Here is an 18,819-nt window from a genome sequence, read left to right as displayed (position 1 = left end):
TTCAGAAATGAAAATCAATATAAAAAAGAAGCTTGTAGTAAGTGTTTTTACATAAAAAACGCATAATCCATTTTCCATCAAAGTTTTAACTGCAGAGATCTTAGCTTTAAACTTTCAATACATAATTTGAGCATGAAACAAACAAAATACTATCCTATAAAGTACTCAAACTCAACCAACTGATTACACAGCAGATTAGACTATTGAAGAAGACTGAAGTAGAACGTGTTCGGGTTTCTTTGTATACTAATTAAAGAGACTTGTAAACTAAACAAATGAAATCTAAAACAACTGCATTTGAATCAAACATCACAGTTTCAGTCAAACATCACAGTATCAGTCAGTTGTTGCATGGTTAAGAAATAAAGCAAAATGACAAAAACAATTTAAGTAACATGTCGCCTCTAAACTTTATAAAAACTAAATAGTCTTAGCTATAATTTGTTTCATCCTACTCTCAATCCCTTCTAGGTGATCTTCCAGAACTTCTATTTCAACCTGCTTGTTATTCTCGTCAACGAGGTTTTTAGCCACTGCAATTGCATCTTCAATCTGCTTGATTTCTTGTGAGGAGAGCTTCAAATTAATATCCTTTATTTTTAAAGTATTTATCATTTTGTAAATGTAGTCATCCAATGCATTCACTGCTTTGGCCTTCCTTAGAAATTTCTTGTCTTCAATATGAAAATTCTCAGCTTCTTTAATCAATTTTCTAATTTCTTCAGCTGACATCCTCTCCTTGTAATTGGTTATTGTAATCTCATTCATTTTACCGGTGGAACATTCCTTAGCAGAAACTGTCAAAATACCATTTTCATCAATAGCAAAACAAACATCCAAAGGGTGGCCACGAGGAGCTGGGGTATGACCAGAAAGAGTAAAAGAACCAAGCAAATTGTTTTCACTAGCTCTTGTTCTCTCACCCTCATAAACCTCAACAAATGAACTGGTTTGGTTATCTTTAACCGTAACATATTGTAGCGTATTCTTGACAGGAATGCAAGTGTTCCTAGGAATAACCACACTCATGATATCTCCTACTACGGACCTGCCAAGAGACAATGGTGTAACGTCTTGTAGAACCAACTTTGGAACAGTATTAAAGCCTTCACTCAACAAAGCAGCCTGAACAGCTGCCCCATAAGCCACAGCCTCATCAGGGTTAATGCTCTTGCACAACTCCTTCCCATTGAAAAAGTCTTGTAATAGCTGCTGTACTTTAGGAATCCTAGAAGATCCACCAACAAGAACAACATCATCTACCCTGCCCTTATCCATCTTAGCGTCAGTAAGACAACTCTCAACAGTCTTCATACACTCATTAAAAAGGTCCATATTCATTTCCTCAAACTTGGCCCTATTGATGGATGATGAAAAGTCAATGCCTTGAAATAAAGAATCTACCTCAATAGTGGCGGTAACAAGGAAAGAAAGTGACCTTTTTGCCCTCTCACAAGCCGTTCTCAACCTCCTCAAGGCTTTTGGATTTCTACTGACATCCACTTTGTTCTTTTTCTTGAACTCTTGTACAAAGTAATTGACCATTCTATTATCAAAGTCCTCTCCACCAAGATGAGTGTTTCCAGCAGTTGCCTTAACTTTGAACACATCACCTTTAATAGTTAGTAGAGACACATCAAACGTGCCACCCCCAAGATCAAACACAAAAATATTTCTTTCTCCATCATAACCAGTTCTCTTGTCAAAACCATATGCAACCGCTGCAGCAGTAGGTTCATTCATTACCCTTATAACATTGAGGCCAGCAATAGAACCGGCGTCTATGGTGGCTTTTCGCTGAGAATCACTGAAATAAGCCGGCACAGTAACAACAGCATTCTTAACAGGAGACTGTAAATATGCCTCAGCAATTTCTCGCATCTTTGTGAGTATCATAGATGATACTTCTTCAGCGCATAGCTGTTTTTCCTGGCCCTTGTACTTAACAGTAATTATCGGTTTGTCATTGACACCGGCATTGACCTTGAATGGCCATAACAATACATCATCTTGAACAATAGTATCACTAAACTTTCTACCGATTAACCTCTTAACATCTGAAAAATTGTACAAATAAGGTTTAATTACTCTTTTGGTCCATAACTTATTAGGAATTTCAAATATATACATGCACTAAAAATACTTGTTAATAGTGATTTTGAACATTAAAACAATTTGTATGTTGGTTTTTGAATTGATAAATAACTTGTGTAATAACACCTCCGAATTTTTGAATAAACATCAACCATTACAAAGAAATAACAACCACTAATATTCAAAGGAGTAAGAAAATAGAAATTACCAAAAACAGTATTTTCAGGGTTGGCAGCAGCTTGATTCTTAGTGTCATACCCCAAAATTTACCTCCCACACCTCTCTCATAACAAGGGCCAAGTTCAAATCTCAAGACATGGCTCACTCAAATGATCCAGATAATTCACAGTCAACTGATTCAAACTGGAAGGTCAACTAATATCAAAGCATGATTCAAACCATGATCATTGGGCAAACATCAAGTATAGGGTGCATAATCATCATTTGATCAAGAATTGATCACGATTCCATTAATAGAAACTCAGAGATGAACAAATATAAAAAGGTTCAAATTAGGGTTTCTTCAGGAGAAAGTCAACCCAACTTTGACTGGGCATAACTTTCACATGGAACATCAGAAATTCCTCACTCAAAGTCTATTTTGAAGGAAATTGGATTCTCTACAATTTTGTGTCTCACAAGCCAGGGCTAGAAATGCTTCATTTAAGAGATACAAAGCAAAAGATTACAGGTCATTTTCAGGCATCCTTCAAAAGCAGTTTTTTGTCAGAGAAGGTATGATCAAGATAAAAGCTTCAAATGAGAAATATGTTCCAAAGTGGCTTGTAGAGGACCTCTTGAGGTTTCCAAAAAGTATTAGAACACCCTCATAGCATAAAAAATGAAGGAGATATGCTTGATCAAAGTCAGGTGATTTTTGGAGGCAAAATGTGAAAAAGGAGGGTTCAAATTAAAGAATTTTGCTAATGGGCCTATGTTTTTATGGTACAAACTTGATCCACAAGCCATTAGCTTGTCCAAAACAAAAGGGCACGAAATTTATCATATTAAGTGATTTAATATATTTTTTTAATTCATTTTTATGATTTAATTAAGTATAAAATCAAATATTGTGTTAAAATATTGGTATAGGCCAAATCCAATCAATATTTAAGGCAAAATATAATATAATTTCGTGCATATTGATTGGAGGAAGAAATCAACACAATATTTGGACCAAAATAGTAGCTTGGGATTCAAGAAACAAATCAAATTTCCTAACTATGGCAAGATTTGATTTAAGAGATTCTAGGGCTTCTCTTTTAACCTAATCCATTCTAGTATAAGTAGGAAACATAAGGGATCAAATGAGGGGACGAAAAATTCTGCAGAAGGGAACCTTGCAAGAACTCAAAAATCCTCCAAAAGTGTTAACTCGGTTTTGGAGATCTAGGAGGTTTCAGCAAGGATTAAAGGTTGCAAAAGATTCATCGAGGAATTCTGAACGTGTCTGGATCAATACGCTGCTTCAACACCCCCAGAATTACCTCATATTTGCCAAGGTAAGTTGCTTCAAAAATCCCTTCGATCTGGACAATACAAGCATCTACATTAGAATCTAATTGCATATTATTGTTTGGTTCAATGCACCGATCGTTTCTGGACTTGTTTTGTGGAGTTTATGTGCTTTAATTGTGTTCTGCCATTGATGCCCGATTTGAGTTTTTAGGGTTTAAAAAGGGGGCTTTACGTTAGAAGTGAAATTAGGACGAATTGAGGGTACAGGCATGTTCGCAAGGTTGGGACGAAGCGTTTAGAGGGGGTGCGAAATATTTATTGAAGAGTATATGCGAATCGCTATTTTCCAGGACTAATGGCTACGAACAGATTCGTAGCAAAATCATAGCTAAGTTTTGCAGGTATTTGCAGGTTGGTTGGGGACGATGATGATGTGTCCCTGCGTAACTGGCCAGTTCAAAGTTTCGCGCGCATTTCCATGTTATGCGTTTTGTTTTTTCATGTAGTGTGGTGGAAGCGTTTCTAAAACGCGTGCTGGCTTTAGTTGAGTTGGTTAGTGGAGAAAATGGTGAGGGGGAGGTCATGGGTTCGAGCCTTCCCCCAGACACATATTTTTCTGAAATTTTCTTATGTGATCCCATGTGCCTTAGCCTCATACCTGCGTCATACACCCTCAGATCCTCACCATAGGATCTTCCCCTGACCAGATCCAGCGCTAAATAATCAAGTATCCATACCATGGTCCCTCATGAATATCATATTGAATCATAATCTCAATAAAACCTAATTTCTTTTAATTATTTGTTTATTTTAAATTAAAATACTTATTTTAATATATATTAATTATGTTATAATTATTTTTTAATAAAAATAAATACATGATAATTATATTAAAATTTTTAATTTGTTATTCGCGCCGATTAAATCGATTGATCGCTGTGGTTAACAATAATTTTAATTAAAATACTATTAAATTAAAATAAGAATCAAACTATATTCGATTAAATGGCTGCAATCATCTTATTGATTGTGGTGATTAATCCTGCCTCGTTCTATAATTAATCTGTTATTATTTGTGGCCGTATTAACCGGTTATGAGAGGTAACAGTATAAAATAAAATTCATAAAATAATAAAATACAATAAGTCATTATTAGTGATAATCGAATCAATCGGTTTGAATTGGTAATGATGCAAACCCTTAATCTTTTAACTATGGTGATCAAACCCATTGATCATTGCGGTTAATTGTGCCAAATCAGGGTTGTACGCCCCAAACCCTAAAAATAATTCTAAAATCCATTCAAAACTACGACACAATCAAACTACGATAGGCTATCCAAAAAGCCTCTAAAAAATACATCTTCAATCAGATTCAACTCTAAAGGGCGTACAACCCTCCCCGAACTACGTAGACTCTGATCCTCCCTAAGGAGGTACGTAGGCACTTGGCAACAAGGCGAGTCCCCCCTCTTCAAAATCTTAATCATCTCATTAAAATTCTGTTTGCCACATTTCTTTACAAACCCTGCCATGCAACCCTAATCTTTGATATATTAGCCTTTAGGAAAGGGCTGAGGGTGCCTAACACCTTCCCTCAGCCTGATTATAATAACTTACCCTCAATCTCTTATCTGCGTAGGGTTTCCTATTCGCCCTTCAGAATAGGTGGCGACTCGAAAGCTGAAATTTTTAGGCAGGTTGCTACAGCTGGCGACTCTGCTGGGGACAACACTATTAGGTTAATTATTATGCTCCTAAGGCTTGAGTGGGTTTAGGTTTGTGGTTTGTGGTTTGTGGTTTAGGGTTTGTGGCGCATTTTAGGGTTGGCAAATTGCCACATTTAGGGTTTGGGGGGAGGTTTATCTTTTAATGAATATTAAATTATTTATTTGTTTATTTGTTTTATGTTTTTATCTGCCTGAAAATATTTGCCTTTTATTATTATATATTTTGCTCTATTTTCATGTCGGTTAAACCTTAAGTGTGGGAGTTAACTTTGAGACCAAAAGGGGACATGAATCGCCTTACGAATCTCACTGATAACTCCACTCGGAGTGGGTTAGGTATTTGGAAAGGTCCGAAACGAAGCTTGACTTTGTGGAGGGCTGGACTGGATACTTAGCTGATCTCTCCGGGAACCTACCCCAAAAATTCGAACCTCATGGATAAAATGAGTTGTTCCAAAATCCGAAGAGACGAAAAAGTCTCGGAGGCTACGAACGACCCCATGAGACCTTCTAGAACCCCCCATAAAAAGGTTGGCTCCCAAGAGCCCCCTACGTCGAACCTATGAACCTGGGTTCTTTGAAATATCATGTTGATTGTTTTTTGTTTGGTTGTGTTTTATATGTTTGTATTATTTTTTTTATGTTTGCATGCATCATCTATCATTTGCATTCTCATCATGTCTTATCCACAAAAAAATAATACATATATATATATATATATATATATATATATATATATATATATATATATATATATTTGGTAAGATGTATTTTGTTGGTGAATGTGTAGGAAGGATGAGTACGAAGAAAGCAATTGTCCACTTTACCGTTTCTACTCCAGATATCAAGAAATTGAAGATAATTAAAGAGAAATTACCATCAAGTGCTTTGGATAGGTTTGAGATCCGCTATGGGAATATATTGGAGTTGCTAAGGGTAAAAGTACAAGAGGAAGCTATCACCGCTTTGGTACAATTCTATGATCCGCCTTTGAGATGTTTTACTTTCCAGGATTTTCAGTTAGCTCCTACCTTAGAAGAAATGGATGCTATGTTGGGTTTCTCGAGGATAAAAAAGGAATTCTATACTGGTGTGGGTAAGGAAGTTGACTTTTCAGATCTAGAAAAGGCTTTGGGAATGTCTGCTGCGGAATTAAAAGCTAATTATAAAACTGAGGGAGAGGTGCATGGGATCAAAAGATCTTATTTAGAAAATCAAGCGTTAATGTTTGCTCAAAGGAAACAATGGGACATTTGTGGACATGTGTTAGCTCTCTTGGTTTTCGGTGTTGTTTTATTGCCAAAGAATATTGACTATATTGATCCTACCGCTATTCATGCTTTCACTTCTTTTAGGCTTTTTGACAAAGATCCAACTCCGACTATCCTCGCTAACATTTACTATGCTATTCATATGAGGTATGAAAGAAAGAGAGGAGTGCTAGTTTGTTGCGTTCATTTGCTCTATTCTTGGTTGACTTCCCATCTCTACAAAGCTAGTTGCTTTATCAAAGAATTAACTAGGAACGATTGGTCTCAAAAATTAAGGGCTCTTAAAGCGGACTCTATTCTATGGTATGCAAGAAAATTAAATTCAGATAAGATCATTTACAAATGCGGAGAATTCAACAATGTGCCATTGATAGGAACTCTTGGTTGTATTAATTATAATCCTGCTTTAGCACTACGCCAATTGGGTCATTCCATGGATAAGGAACCTTCCGAGCAACGTATAAAAGAATTGATTTTGCATGACAATGGGAAAGGTGAACCGAGAACATGGAAAAAAGTAATTCAAGCTTGGAGTAATGTGCAAAGGAGAGACTTTGGGCCAAAGAATGTAATCGCAAAAGCATCTTATATCGCATGGGTTCAAGAAAGAGTTAAGAAAGTGTTGCTTCCTTTTGTTGTGGATCCCGCCTACAAGCCTGATTCTCCTGATCCTGTTCCTTTATCCATCGAAGAGATAGAAGGAATCAGGTCTGCCCTAGAGGCGTCCCGAAAGGAGAAAGAGAAATTAGAACTTGATTTGCATCAACTTACTAATGAAAGGAGCCAACTACGCTTTGACCTTAAAGAGAAAAATCAAGAACTCCAAGCGATGAAAGAAGAAAATGATAGGCAAAGAAGTAAAAGAAAGCGTGCAACCGAAGGAGTTCTAAGTGCTAATTTTAATCTAGAATCGCATAATGAAAGGTTGGCACAAGCGGATGTAGAGATTGCAAGATGGAGAAGGCGTTATGAAAAGGCATCCCATGACAAAGCGGAGTCCGAAAAAAATCTAGAAGCTGTGGTCTTTGAATTAACGGATAGAACTAAGGACCAAGAAGTGGAAATAAGGGATTTAAAGTTTGATCTTCAAGAGGCCCGCAATGCTGGACAAGAAGAACGCACAAGGAGGTTAACCGCGGAAGAAGCACTTTTACAGCGCACTGATGAGCGTCATAGAGCACTTCAAGCTTTGGCTGTGCTTAGGCAATTACTACTAAGGCAAAAAGAGTTATGTGATGCTGCAAGGGATGAAAGGGATTATTGGGAAAGACAATACACAATTGTTTCTACTGCTTATGAGCACGTGAGTATGGTTCCCAAGATGCTCAAAGACTACGAAAAATGCCGCGATAATTATGATAAGTTGGTTTACTTGTGCAACGATTTAATCCTAGACATTCCAAAAAGTTTGGCAAAGGCGGAATCATCTCTTGTTATCCTTCCCAAAGAAGTCAAGGAATTCATGGAGCTTTGTAGAGATATGGTGGATAAGTTCAAAGAAGACATCCAAAGGCGTTCTTAGTTTTAGGCTTTTTTTTCCTTTTATTGCATTCCAAGTATTTTCAATTTGTTATTTCAATTTCTATCTTTGTCAACCAACAATGGAGTTTTTTTTTAGTATTTTCTTTCAATAAAGTGTGTTTCTTTTTCGTTACTCATCGTTTCTATAAATATTCACCAACCTTGTTTACCTCTCAAAAAAAAAAAAGAAAAGAAAACATATGTGTATATACATGTACAAAAAAAAAAATACATATGCAAAAATATATACATAATACATATGTGCAAAAAAAAAAAGAAAATGTACATGTATATATAAAAAAAAGGGGAATAAAAATAATATATAAATATATATGTGTATTATAATAGTGTGGATAAGACATAAACTTTGCATAATCATATCATTCATAGCATGCATATCATATTTACTTTTTTAAAATATTAAAGCAAAAAAAACTATCTTCATCTCCAGTCACATCATTGCAACTCAACCACAAATCAAGACCAGAGCTCAGAAGAAGAAAGCGATGGAACAACTAGAGCAGAATCAAGCCGCCCTTCGTGAAGAAATGACCCAGCTGAAAGGTACTGTTGAAGACCTCAAGGGAGGAATGACCCAAATGCTGAGCTTCATGAAAGACCTCAAAGATAAGCAAGACAAGGCTAAGGAGGTTCAGGATCAGTATGAGGAGATACCTCAGGATGGCAATGTTAGAACAAGATTTTGTTAGAACAAGATTTGTTCTTATCAATTATCTTAGTTTTGATGATAACAATAATATGAATTTTGCTTAAGATAATATGGTACTCTAATCCAATGCAATTTCCCTTTCAGGAAATATATATAAAGAGTACGCATAATTCAGCGCTCAGAAGTTGTGTCTCAAATGGTTCAGCATGCAACATCAGAACATGGTCTGGCAAGACATCAGAAGATGGTCGAAGCAGAATCAGAACATGGGTCTATGGAAGCATCAGAAGAACATGAGATCAGAAGCACTGAAGATCAGAAGATGGTATCACGCAACAGAAGCACTTCAAGGTCAGAAGATCAGAAGATGCTATGCACCAAGCTGTTTGACTCTGATGATATTCAAACGTCGTATTTATAAACATCAGATCAGAAGGAAGTACAGGTGGCAGACTACGCTGACTGACAAAAGGAACGTTAAAAGCTACTAAAGGCTACGTCAGTAGACACAGCGTGAACAAGGCTCGAGGTAGTTGACAAAAGCGTATAACATTAAATGCAATGCTGTACGGAACACGCAAAGCATTAAATGCACTCAACGGTCATCTTCTCAACGCCTATAAATATGAAGTTCTGATGAGAAGCAATGTTAACGATCCTGAACAAAGACAATTCAAATTAACTTGCTGAAACGCTGTTCAAATCAAAACTCAGAATCTTCATCTTCATCAAAGCTCACTACATTGCTGTTGTAATATATTAGTGAGATTAAGCTTAAACGATTAAGAGAAATATCACAGTTGTGATTATCGCTTTTAAGAAGCATTTGTAATACTCTTAGAATTACATTAAGTTGTAAGGAACTAGAGTGATCGTGTGATCAGTATATTCTAGGAAGTCTTAGCAGTTGGCTGAGCAGTTTGTAACTAGAGTGATCGTGTTGATCAGAATACTCTAGGAAAGTCTTAGGAGTGAACTAAGCCTAGAGTGATCGTGTTGATCAGTAGACTCTAGAAAGTCTTAGAGGGTATCTAAGCAGTTGTTCCTGGAGTGATCAGTGTGTGATCAGAAGACTCTGGAAGACTTAGTTGCGGACTAAGTGGAAAACCATTGTAATCCGTGCGATTAGTGGATTAAATCCTCAGTTGAGGTAAATCATCTATGCGGGGGTGGACTGGAGTAGCTTCGTTAACAGCGAACCAGGATAAAAATAATTGTGCAATTTATTTTTATCGTCCAAGATTTAAAGTTACACTTATTCAATCCCCCCCTTTCTAAGTGTTTTTCTATCCTTCAATTGGCATCAGAGCGCCGGTTCTAAGGTGCAAGCACTTAACCGTGTTTAGAAAAGATTCAGGAAGAGAAAAACGCTTTATTTAAAAGATGGCTGGTGAAACTCCGACAAATCCACCTGCATCTACATCTGGCTCTGCTGAGCAATACAACGGTAACAATGGTTATACTAGACCGCCGGTATTTGATGGTGAAAACTTTGAATACTGGAAAGATAAACTGGAAAGTTACTTTCTGGGTCTAGATGGTGATCTATGGGATCTTCTGATGGATGGTTACAAACATCCAGTAAATGCCAGTGGCGCAAAGCTGTCAAGGCAAGAAATGAATGATGATCAAAAGAAGCTTTTCAGGAATCATCATAAATGCAGAACTGTTTTGCTGAATGCTATCTCTCATGCTGAGTATGAGAAGATATCCAACAGGGAAACGGCCTATGACATATATGAGTCCTTGAAAATGACTCATGAGGGAAATGCTCAAGTCAAGGAGACTAAAGCTCTAGCCTTAATCCAGAAGTATGAAGCCTTCAAGATGGAGGATGATGAAGACATTGAAAAGATGTTTTCGAGATTTCAAACTCTGACTGCTGGATTGAGAGTTCTTGACAAGGGATACACCAAGGCTGATCACGTAAAGAAGATCATCAGAAGCTTACCCAGAAGATGGGGTCCTATGGTGACTGCATTCAAGATTGCAAAGAATCTGAATGAAGTTTCTCTGGAAGAGCTGATCAGTGCCTTGAGAAGCCATGAGATTGAGCTGGATGCAAATGAGCCTCAAAAGAAAGGTAAATCTATTGCATTAAAATCTAATATCAAGAAATGCACTAACGCTTTTCAGGCCAAAGAAGAAGATCCTGAGGAATCAGAATCTGAAGAAGAAGATGAACTGTCCCTGATCTCCAGAAGGCTAAATCAACTCTGGAAGACCAAGCAAAGGAAGTTCAGAGGCTTCAGAAGTTCAAGGAAATTTGAACGTGGAGAATCTTCTGATGAAAGAAGATTTGACAAGAAGAAGGTCATGTGCTATGAATGCAATGAGCCTGGACACTACAAGAATGAATGTCCAAATCTTCAGAAGGAAAGTCCCAAGAAAAAGTTTCATAAGAAGAAAGGTCTTATGGCAACCTGGGATGAGTCAGAAGATGATTCAGAAGATGAGCAGGCCAACTGTGCGCTGATGGCGACAGAAGATGACGGATCAGAATCTACATCAGAATCAGATTCTGAAGAGGTATTTTCTGAACTTACTAGAGATGAGTTAGTTTCCGGTCTAACTGAACTTCTGGAACTCAAGTCTCAGATTAGTCTCAAATACAAAAAGCTGAAAAAGCAATTTGAATTTGAAACAAAGAAGCTTGAGTTGGAAAATTCTGAATTAAAAGAAAAACTTTTAAAATTATCCAATAATGTTGGATCTCCTTCTGATTCAGAAAAATCCACTCCCAGTCTAAACCATATTCTGAAAGAATATGATTTAAGTTTCAGGAAGTTCTTATCTAGAAGTATTGGCAGAAGTCAGCTAGCTTCTATGATATATGCTGTGTCTGGAAACAAAAGAGTTGGCATTGGTTATGAGGGTGAAACCCCATACAAACTTGAACCTGTTGATGAAATGAAACTCACATACAAGCCATTGTATGATCAGTTCAAGTATGGCCACTCACATGATATTAGGCACACTTCACATGCTCAAAGTTTTCACATTACACACACTAAGAAGCATGTGACACAACCTAGGAAATATCATGAAACTCACATTAAGAATTATCATGCTGTTCCTCCTATTGCTTACAATGTTAAATCCAAGTTCAATCAGAACTTGAGAAAATCTAACAAGAAAGGACCCAAAAAGATGTGGGTACCTAAGGATAAGATTATTCCTATTGCAGATATCCTTGACTGCAAAAAGGACAAGGCACAACATGTCATGGTACCTGGACTCTGGATGCTCGCGACACATGACAGGAAGAAGGTCTATGTTCCAAGACCTGGTGCTTAAGTCTGGAGGAGAAGTCAAGTTCGGAGGAGATCAGAAGGGCAAGATAATTGGCTCTGGAACTATAAAGTCTGGTAACTCTCCTTCCATCTCTAATGTACTTCTTGTAGAAGGATTAACACATAACCTCTTATCTATCAATCAATTAAGTGACAATGGTTATGATATAATCTTCAATCAAAAGTCTTGCAAGGCTGTAAATCAGAAGGATGGCTCAATCCTATTTACAGGCAAGAGGAAGAACAACATTTATAAGACAGATCTGCAAGATCTTATGAGTCAGAAGGTGACTTGTCTTATGTCTGTTTCTGAAGAGCAGTGGGTCTGGCACAGAAGATTAGGTCATGCTAGTTTGAGAAAGATTTCTCAGATTAACAAACTGAATCTGGTCAGAGGACTCCCTAATCTGAAATTCAAATCAGATGCTCTTTGTGAAGCATGTCAGAAGGGCAAGTTCTCCAAACCTGCATTCAAGTCTAAGAATGTTGTTTCTACCTCAAGGCCATTAGAACTCTTGCACATTGATCTGTTTGGCCCAGTCAAAACAGCATCTGTCAGAGGAAAGAAATATGGATTAGTCATCGTAGATGATTATAGCCGCTGGACATGGGTAAAATTCTTGAAACACAAGGATGAGACTCATTCAGTGTTCTTTGATTTCTGCATTCAGATTCAATCTGAAAAAGAGTGTAAAATCATAAAGGTCAGAAGTGATCATGGTGGTGAATTTGAGAACAGATCCTTTGAAGAATTCTTCAAAGAAAATGGTATTGCCCATGATTTCTCTTGTCCTAGAACTCCACAGCAAAATGGGGTTGTAGAACGAAAGAATAGGACTCTTCAAGAAATGGCCAGAACCATGATCAATGAAACCAATATGGCTAAGCATTTCTGGGCAGAAGCAATAAACACTGCATGCTATATTCAGAATAGAATCTCTATCAGACCTATTCTAAATAAGACTCCCTATGAATTGTGGAAGAATAGAAAGCCCAACATTTCATATTTCCATCCTTTTGGATGTGTATGTTTTATTCTGAACACTAAAGATCATCTTGGTAAGTTTGATTCCAAAGCACAAAAATGTTTCCTTCTTGGATATTCTGAACGCTCAAAAGGCTACAGAGTATACAATACTGAAACATTGGTTGTAGAAGAATCAATCAATATCAGGTTTGATGATAAGCTTGGTTCTGAAAAACAAAAGCAGTTTGATAATTTTGCAGGTTATGATATTGACATATCAGAAGTTGTTGAGCCAAGAAGCAACGCATCAGAAGCAGAGCTTCTCAGAAGCAAAGAATCTGAAGATCAAGTATCAGCTTCTCTGGAGGATCTAAGCATATCTGAAGAACCATCTGTCAGAAGATCATCTAGACTCATCTCTGGTCATTCAGAAGATGTCATTCTTGGAAAGAAGGATGATCCAATCAGAACAAGAGCATTCCTTAAGAACAGTGCAGACTGTCAATTAGGTCTTGTATCTTTGATCGAGCCAACTTCTGTTGATCATGCTCTAGAAGATCCAGACTGGATAATTGCTATGCAAGAAGAACTAAATCAGTTTACAAGGAATGATGTTTGGGATCTTGTTCCTAGACCAGATGGATTCAATATAATTGGTACAAAATGGGTCTTCAGAAACAAGCTCAGTGAGAAAGGTGAAGTGGTAAGGAACAAAGCCAGATTGGTGGCTCAGGGTTATAGTCAGCAAGAAGGGATTGACTATACAGAAACCTTTGCACCAGTGGCCAGGTTAGAGTCTATTCGTCTATTAATTTCTTTTGCCACTCAACATAACATCACTCTCTATCAGATGGATGTTAAGAGTGCCTTCTTAAATGGTTATATAGATGAAGAAGTTTATGTCCATCAACCTCCTGGTTTTGAAGACTCTATGTCTCCTAATCATGTTTTTAAACTTAAGAAATCATTGTATGGATTGAAACAGGCTCCCAGAGCTTGGTATGAACGCTTAAGTTCTTTCCTTCTGGATAATGGTTTCACTAGAGGAAAAGTGGACACTACTCTCTTTTGTAAAACCTTTAAAAGGGATATTTTAATTTGTCAAATATATGTGGATGATATTATTTTTGGAACATCTAATGCTACACTTGGAAAGGAGTTTGCTGAGTCTATGCAGGCTGAGTTTGAAATGAGCATGATGGGAGAACTCAAGTACTTCCTTGGAATACAAATAAATCAAACATCAGAAGGAACATATGTTCACCAAACCAAGTATGTGAAGGAACTTCTGAAGAAGTTTAATCTTCTAGACTGCAAAGAAGCCAAAACTCCTATGCATCCAACATGCATCCTAGGTAAGGATGAGGTAAGTAAGAAGGTAGATCAGAAGTTATACAGAGGTATGATTGGATCTCTCCTATATCTGACTGCTTCTAGACCTGACATTCTGTTCAGTGTTTGTTTGTGTGCTAGATTCCAATCAGATCCTAGAGAATCTCATTTAACTGCTGTTAAGAGAATTCTAAGGTATCTGAAAGGTACTACTAATGTTGGCTTAGTTTACAGAAAATCTAAAGAATACAACTTAGTAGGATTCTGCGATGCTGACTATGCTGGAGACAGAATTGAAAGAAAAAGTACTTCAGGAAGTTGCCAATTTCTTGGAAGTCATTTGATCTCCTGGTACAGCAAGAAGCAAGCAACTATTGCTCTATCAACCACAGAAGCAGAATATGTCGCTGCTGCTGGCTGTAGTACACAGATGCTCTGGATGAAGAGTCAGTTGGAAGATTATCAGATATTTGAGAGTAACATTCCTATATTCTGTGATAATACTTCTGCTATATGTTTATCTAAGAATCCTATTCTTCATTCAAAAGCTAAACATATTGAGATAAAACATCATTTCATAAGGGACTATGTTCAGAAGGGTGTTATATCTTTAAACTTTGTTGATACAGACCATCAATGGGCTGATATCTTTACAAAACCCCTGGCTGAAGATAGGTTTAAGTTCATTCTGAAGAACATCAGTATGGATTTATGCCCAGAATGAGAAGATGAGAAGTTCTCATGTATGAGTATCTTCTGAAATGAATGTGGAACATTTCTTTTAATCAGAAGTTCTGATTGAATTCTTTTAGAAATTATGATTCGGTTATTACTAACGTTTCATTGTCTAAGTTGATTCAGAACCTCTTTTAAAGCAAAAAAAGCTGTTACGTTTTATCTCGGGATGGTAAACCTGTCGTTACTGTTCATGGATAAGCGCGCGTGCAGTTGAAGGGACGCCGACCATAGGTAACTGTGCTAGTCACCTCATTTGTCTTTATTATCTCTCCTCACGTCACGTAACATTAAATGCTTTTCATCTTTCGTTTCATTTCATTTTTTTTAAATACTCTTCAAAATGGTTTTTGGTTTCCTATCTCTTTGTTTTCCTCTTAAAGTTTTTTTCTTCTCTCTCTCTCTCTCTCTCTCGTTTTTCATTTCCTCTCTCAAAACCTAGCGTTCACCCTATGTCTGTTAAAGCTCCATGACTCAAAGGCGACAGATCTCTGTGCATCTCGGGATGGCTCTTCTAATACCGCTCAAGTCAGACTCTTCTTTGATGTTGTTATCAACTTTCACCCAAAGACAGAAGACTTTCTTGAGTTATGGGAGGAGGTTAAGAATGATATTCTTAACTTCTATGTTGAGGGAAAGCCCCGTTTGCAACATTAGCTCTCTGTCTGTGAACTGTCCCTCTCTTCCTCTTTGGTCACTTGGATCTCTCCTACAGTGGAGGTTCCAGTCTGGAAGACAAGAAGTCCTCCGGGATTCTTGATGGGTTGACACAGAGCGTGTCTAGCTAGGGTTCTGTTTTTAATTTTTGTAGTGATTTCCCCTTTGGAAATTCTACTTTGTATTTGCTAGGAATGTTTCTCATCTTGTTAAACATAGGAACATTTTGTAATATCTTTTGATTATCAATGAAAAGTTTCTTTGTGTTTTACATTCCAGTAAATGTTTTCTTTTGTCGTTTTATACATCTGAATCTTTTTAAATATTCTTTTTGATGTTATGACAAAAAGGGGGAGAAGATAAATGATAAATGATTTGATTAAATCTATCAGTTGCTGGGTAAAGAGGCTCCCACACATTCACTAACAAGAACTGCAAGTTCTATATGGTTTAAGTGTTTTGCAGGTACAAAGATGTGAAGAAAATCTTCAGAAGCAAACACTAGAAGCAAAACCATAAGAAGCGTTATTCTGTAAAAGGAATAAGCTCTTGGAAACTGAAGCAAGCTGAGTGCTGTCAAGCTTCAGAAATCAGAAGCAAGAAAGAAGAATGAATCAGAAGCACTGATAATAGAATTTGAATATCATTGTGTATCCTGTTCTGACAAAATTCTATTTGCTCTGATACATATAATGTCATGGCTCTGATACATTATTTGCTCTGATACATTATTTCAGCCTATATGGCTCTGATACATATAATGTGTTCAAACATACATTTTATGTTCTAACTCGTTCATGCTGACTTTTGTCGTTTAGTTTTTGTTCTGTAACATTTCAGGATGTAGAGATGCTCTGATGATGCTCTGGTACATTCAACAATGTTCTGATACAAATCTAGCATGAAGTGATGATTGGTAGACATTCAAAGTTCTGAAGCTATCCGAGGGAAGCAGAAATCAGAAGATGTGAATGTTCTAAAAAATCCAGAAAACTCAAGTTCTGAAGCTGTCCTGAATGGAAGCAGAAGTCAGAAGCTGTGAATGTTCTGAAGATCAAAGAAATTCAAGTTCTGAAGCTGTCCACGATGGAAGCAGGAATCAGAAGCTGTGAGTGTTCTAAGGATCTAAAGAAATTCAAGTTCTGAAGCTGTCCAATGGAAGCAGAAGTCAGAAGCTATGAATTCTCTGAAGGCAGAAGCTTATATGATCGTCTCTACCGAAATAATCAGGGAAGTCTTTTATTAAAGTTCTTCGAGTATTTATTTCAGGGGGAGATTATTTATCTCAGGGGGAGATTGTTAATCTCAGGGGGAGACATATTCATATGCTTATGCTATAGCTGTGTAATTTGTCTTTTGCCGTCTACTCTTTCTGATCGCAAATTCATATCATTTATATATGTTTTTGTCATCATCAAAAAGGGGGAGATTGTTAGAACAAGATTTTGTTAGAACAAGATTTGTTCTTATCAATTATCTTAGTTTTGATGATAACAATAATATGAATTTTGCTTAAGATAATATGGTACTCTAATCCAATGCAATTTCCCTTTCAGGAAATATATATAAAGAGTACGCATAATTCAGCGCTCAGAAGTTGTGTCTCAAATGGTTCAGCATGCAACATCAGAACATGGTCTGGCAAGACATCAGAAGATGGTCGAAGCAGAATCAGAACATGGGTCTATGGAAGCATCAGAAGAACATGAGATCAGAAGCACTGAAGATCAGAAGATGGTATCACGCAACAGAAGCACTTCAAGGTCAGAAGATCAGAAGATGCTATGCACCAAGCTGTTTGACTCTGATGATATTCAAACGTCGTATTTATAAACATCAGATCAGAAGGAAGTACAGGTGGCAGACTACGCTGACTGACAAAAGGAACGTTAAAAGCTACTAAAGGCTACGTCAGTAGACACAGCGTGAACAAGGCTCGAGGTAGTTGACAAAAGCGTATAACATTAAATGCAATGCTGTACGGAACACGCAAAGCATTAAATGCACTCAACGGTCATCTTCTCAACGCCTATAAATATGAAGTTCTGATGAGAAGCAATGTTAACGATCCTGAACAAAGACAATTCAAATTAACTTGCTGAAACGCTGTTCAAATCAAAACTCAGAATCTTCATCTTCATCAAAGCTCACTACATTGCTGTTGTAATATATTAGTGAGATTAAGCTTAAACGATTAAGAGAAATATCACAGTTGTGATTATCGCTTTTAAGAAGCATTTGTAATACTCTTAGAATTACATTAAGTTGTAAGGAACTAGAGTGATCGTGTGATCAGTATACTCTAGGAAGTCTTAGCAGTTGGCTGAGCAGTTTGTAACTAGAGTGATCGTGTTGATCAGAATACTCTAGGAAAGTCTTAGGAGTGAACTAAGCCTAGAGTGATCGTGTTGATCAGTAGACTCTAGAAAGTCTTAGAGGGTATCTAAGCAGTTGTTCCTGGAGTGATCAGTGTGTGATCAGAAGACTCTGGAAGACTTAGTTGCGGACTAAGTGGAAAACCATTGTAATCCGTGCGATTAGTGGATTAAATCCTCAGTTGAGGTAAATCATCTCTGCGGGGGTGGACTGGAGTAGCTTCGTTAACAGCGAACCAGGATAAAAATAATTGTGCAATTTATTTTTATCGTCCAAGATTTAAAGTTACACTTATTCAATCCCCCCCTTTCTAAGTGTTTTTCTATCCTTCAGGCAACCCATTGTTAGGGTATGTTCGAGGTCATGACCCTCACAAAACCAATGCTCACGCATCTAAAAGGGTCACTACGACCCATGAAGAGGGAGAGGCTTCTCGAGAAGGGTTTATTCCTACTGCTCAGAAAGAAGGGACGTCTCGCACAGTTCGCATTCCTGTCAGTAACCCCCTTAGGGATGAAGACTACTTGGACTTGCAATATGGGGACAATGAGGATACAAATCAGGTCCCTCAACCCAAGCTGACTCCCCCTAACTCTGGGGATGACTCTAAAGATAGCGGACAAATCAAGGCGCTGGAGGAAAGGTTAAAGGCTGTGGAGGGATATGATGCCTTCGATGTGGATACCTTCGAGATGAGTTTAGTCCCAGATCTGACT

General features: G+C 37.3%; 1 protein-coding gene across 1 annotated transcript in view; it reads right to left on the bottom strand.

The window, feature by feature from the left end:
- Positions 1–241: 241 nt before the first annotated feature.
- Positions 242–18,819, bottom strand: part of LOC131597965 (heat shock 70 kDa protein 18-like) — a 36,328-nt gene continuing 17,750 nt past the window's right edge. Inside the window, exons 8-9 of the mRNA XM_058870621.1 lie at positions 2,303–2,339; positions 242–2,057 (exon numbers count right to left, since the gene is read on the bottom strand). Of these exons, the coding sequence (XP_058726604.1) occupies positions 421–2,057; positions 2,303–2,339 (1,674 nt within the window). The 3' untranslated portion in view covers positions 242–420. The remainder of the gene's footprint in view (positions 2,058–2,302; positions 2,340–18,819) is intronic.

The sequence above is a fragment of the Vicia villosa genome, linkage group LG4 (genome assembly GCF_029867415.1).
Source record: "Vicia villosa cultivar HV-30 ecotype Madison, WI linkage group LG4, Vvil1.0, whole genome shotgun sequence".
NCBI classification, from domain to species: domain Eukaryota; kingdom Viridiplantae; phylum Streptophyta; class Magnoliopsida; order Fabales; family Fabaceae; genus Vicia; species Vicia villosa.
The sequence above is the reverse complement of the archived record's forward strand: the minus strand, read 5'-3'. Positions and strand labels throughout refer to the sequence as shown.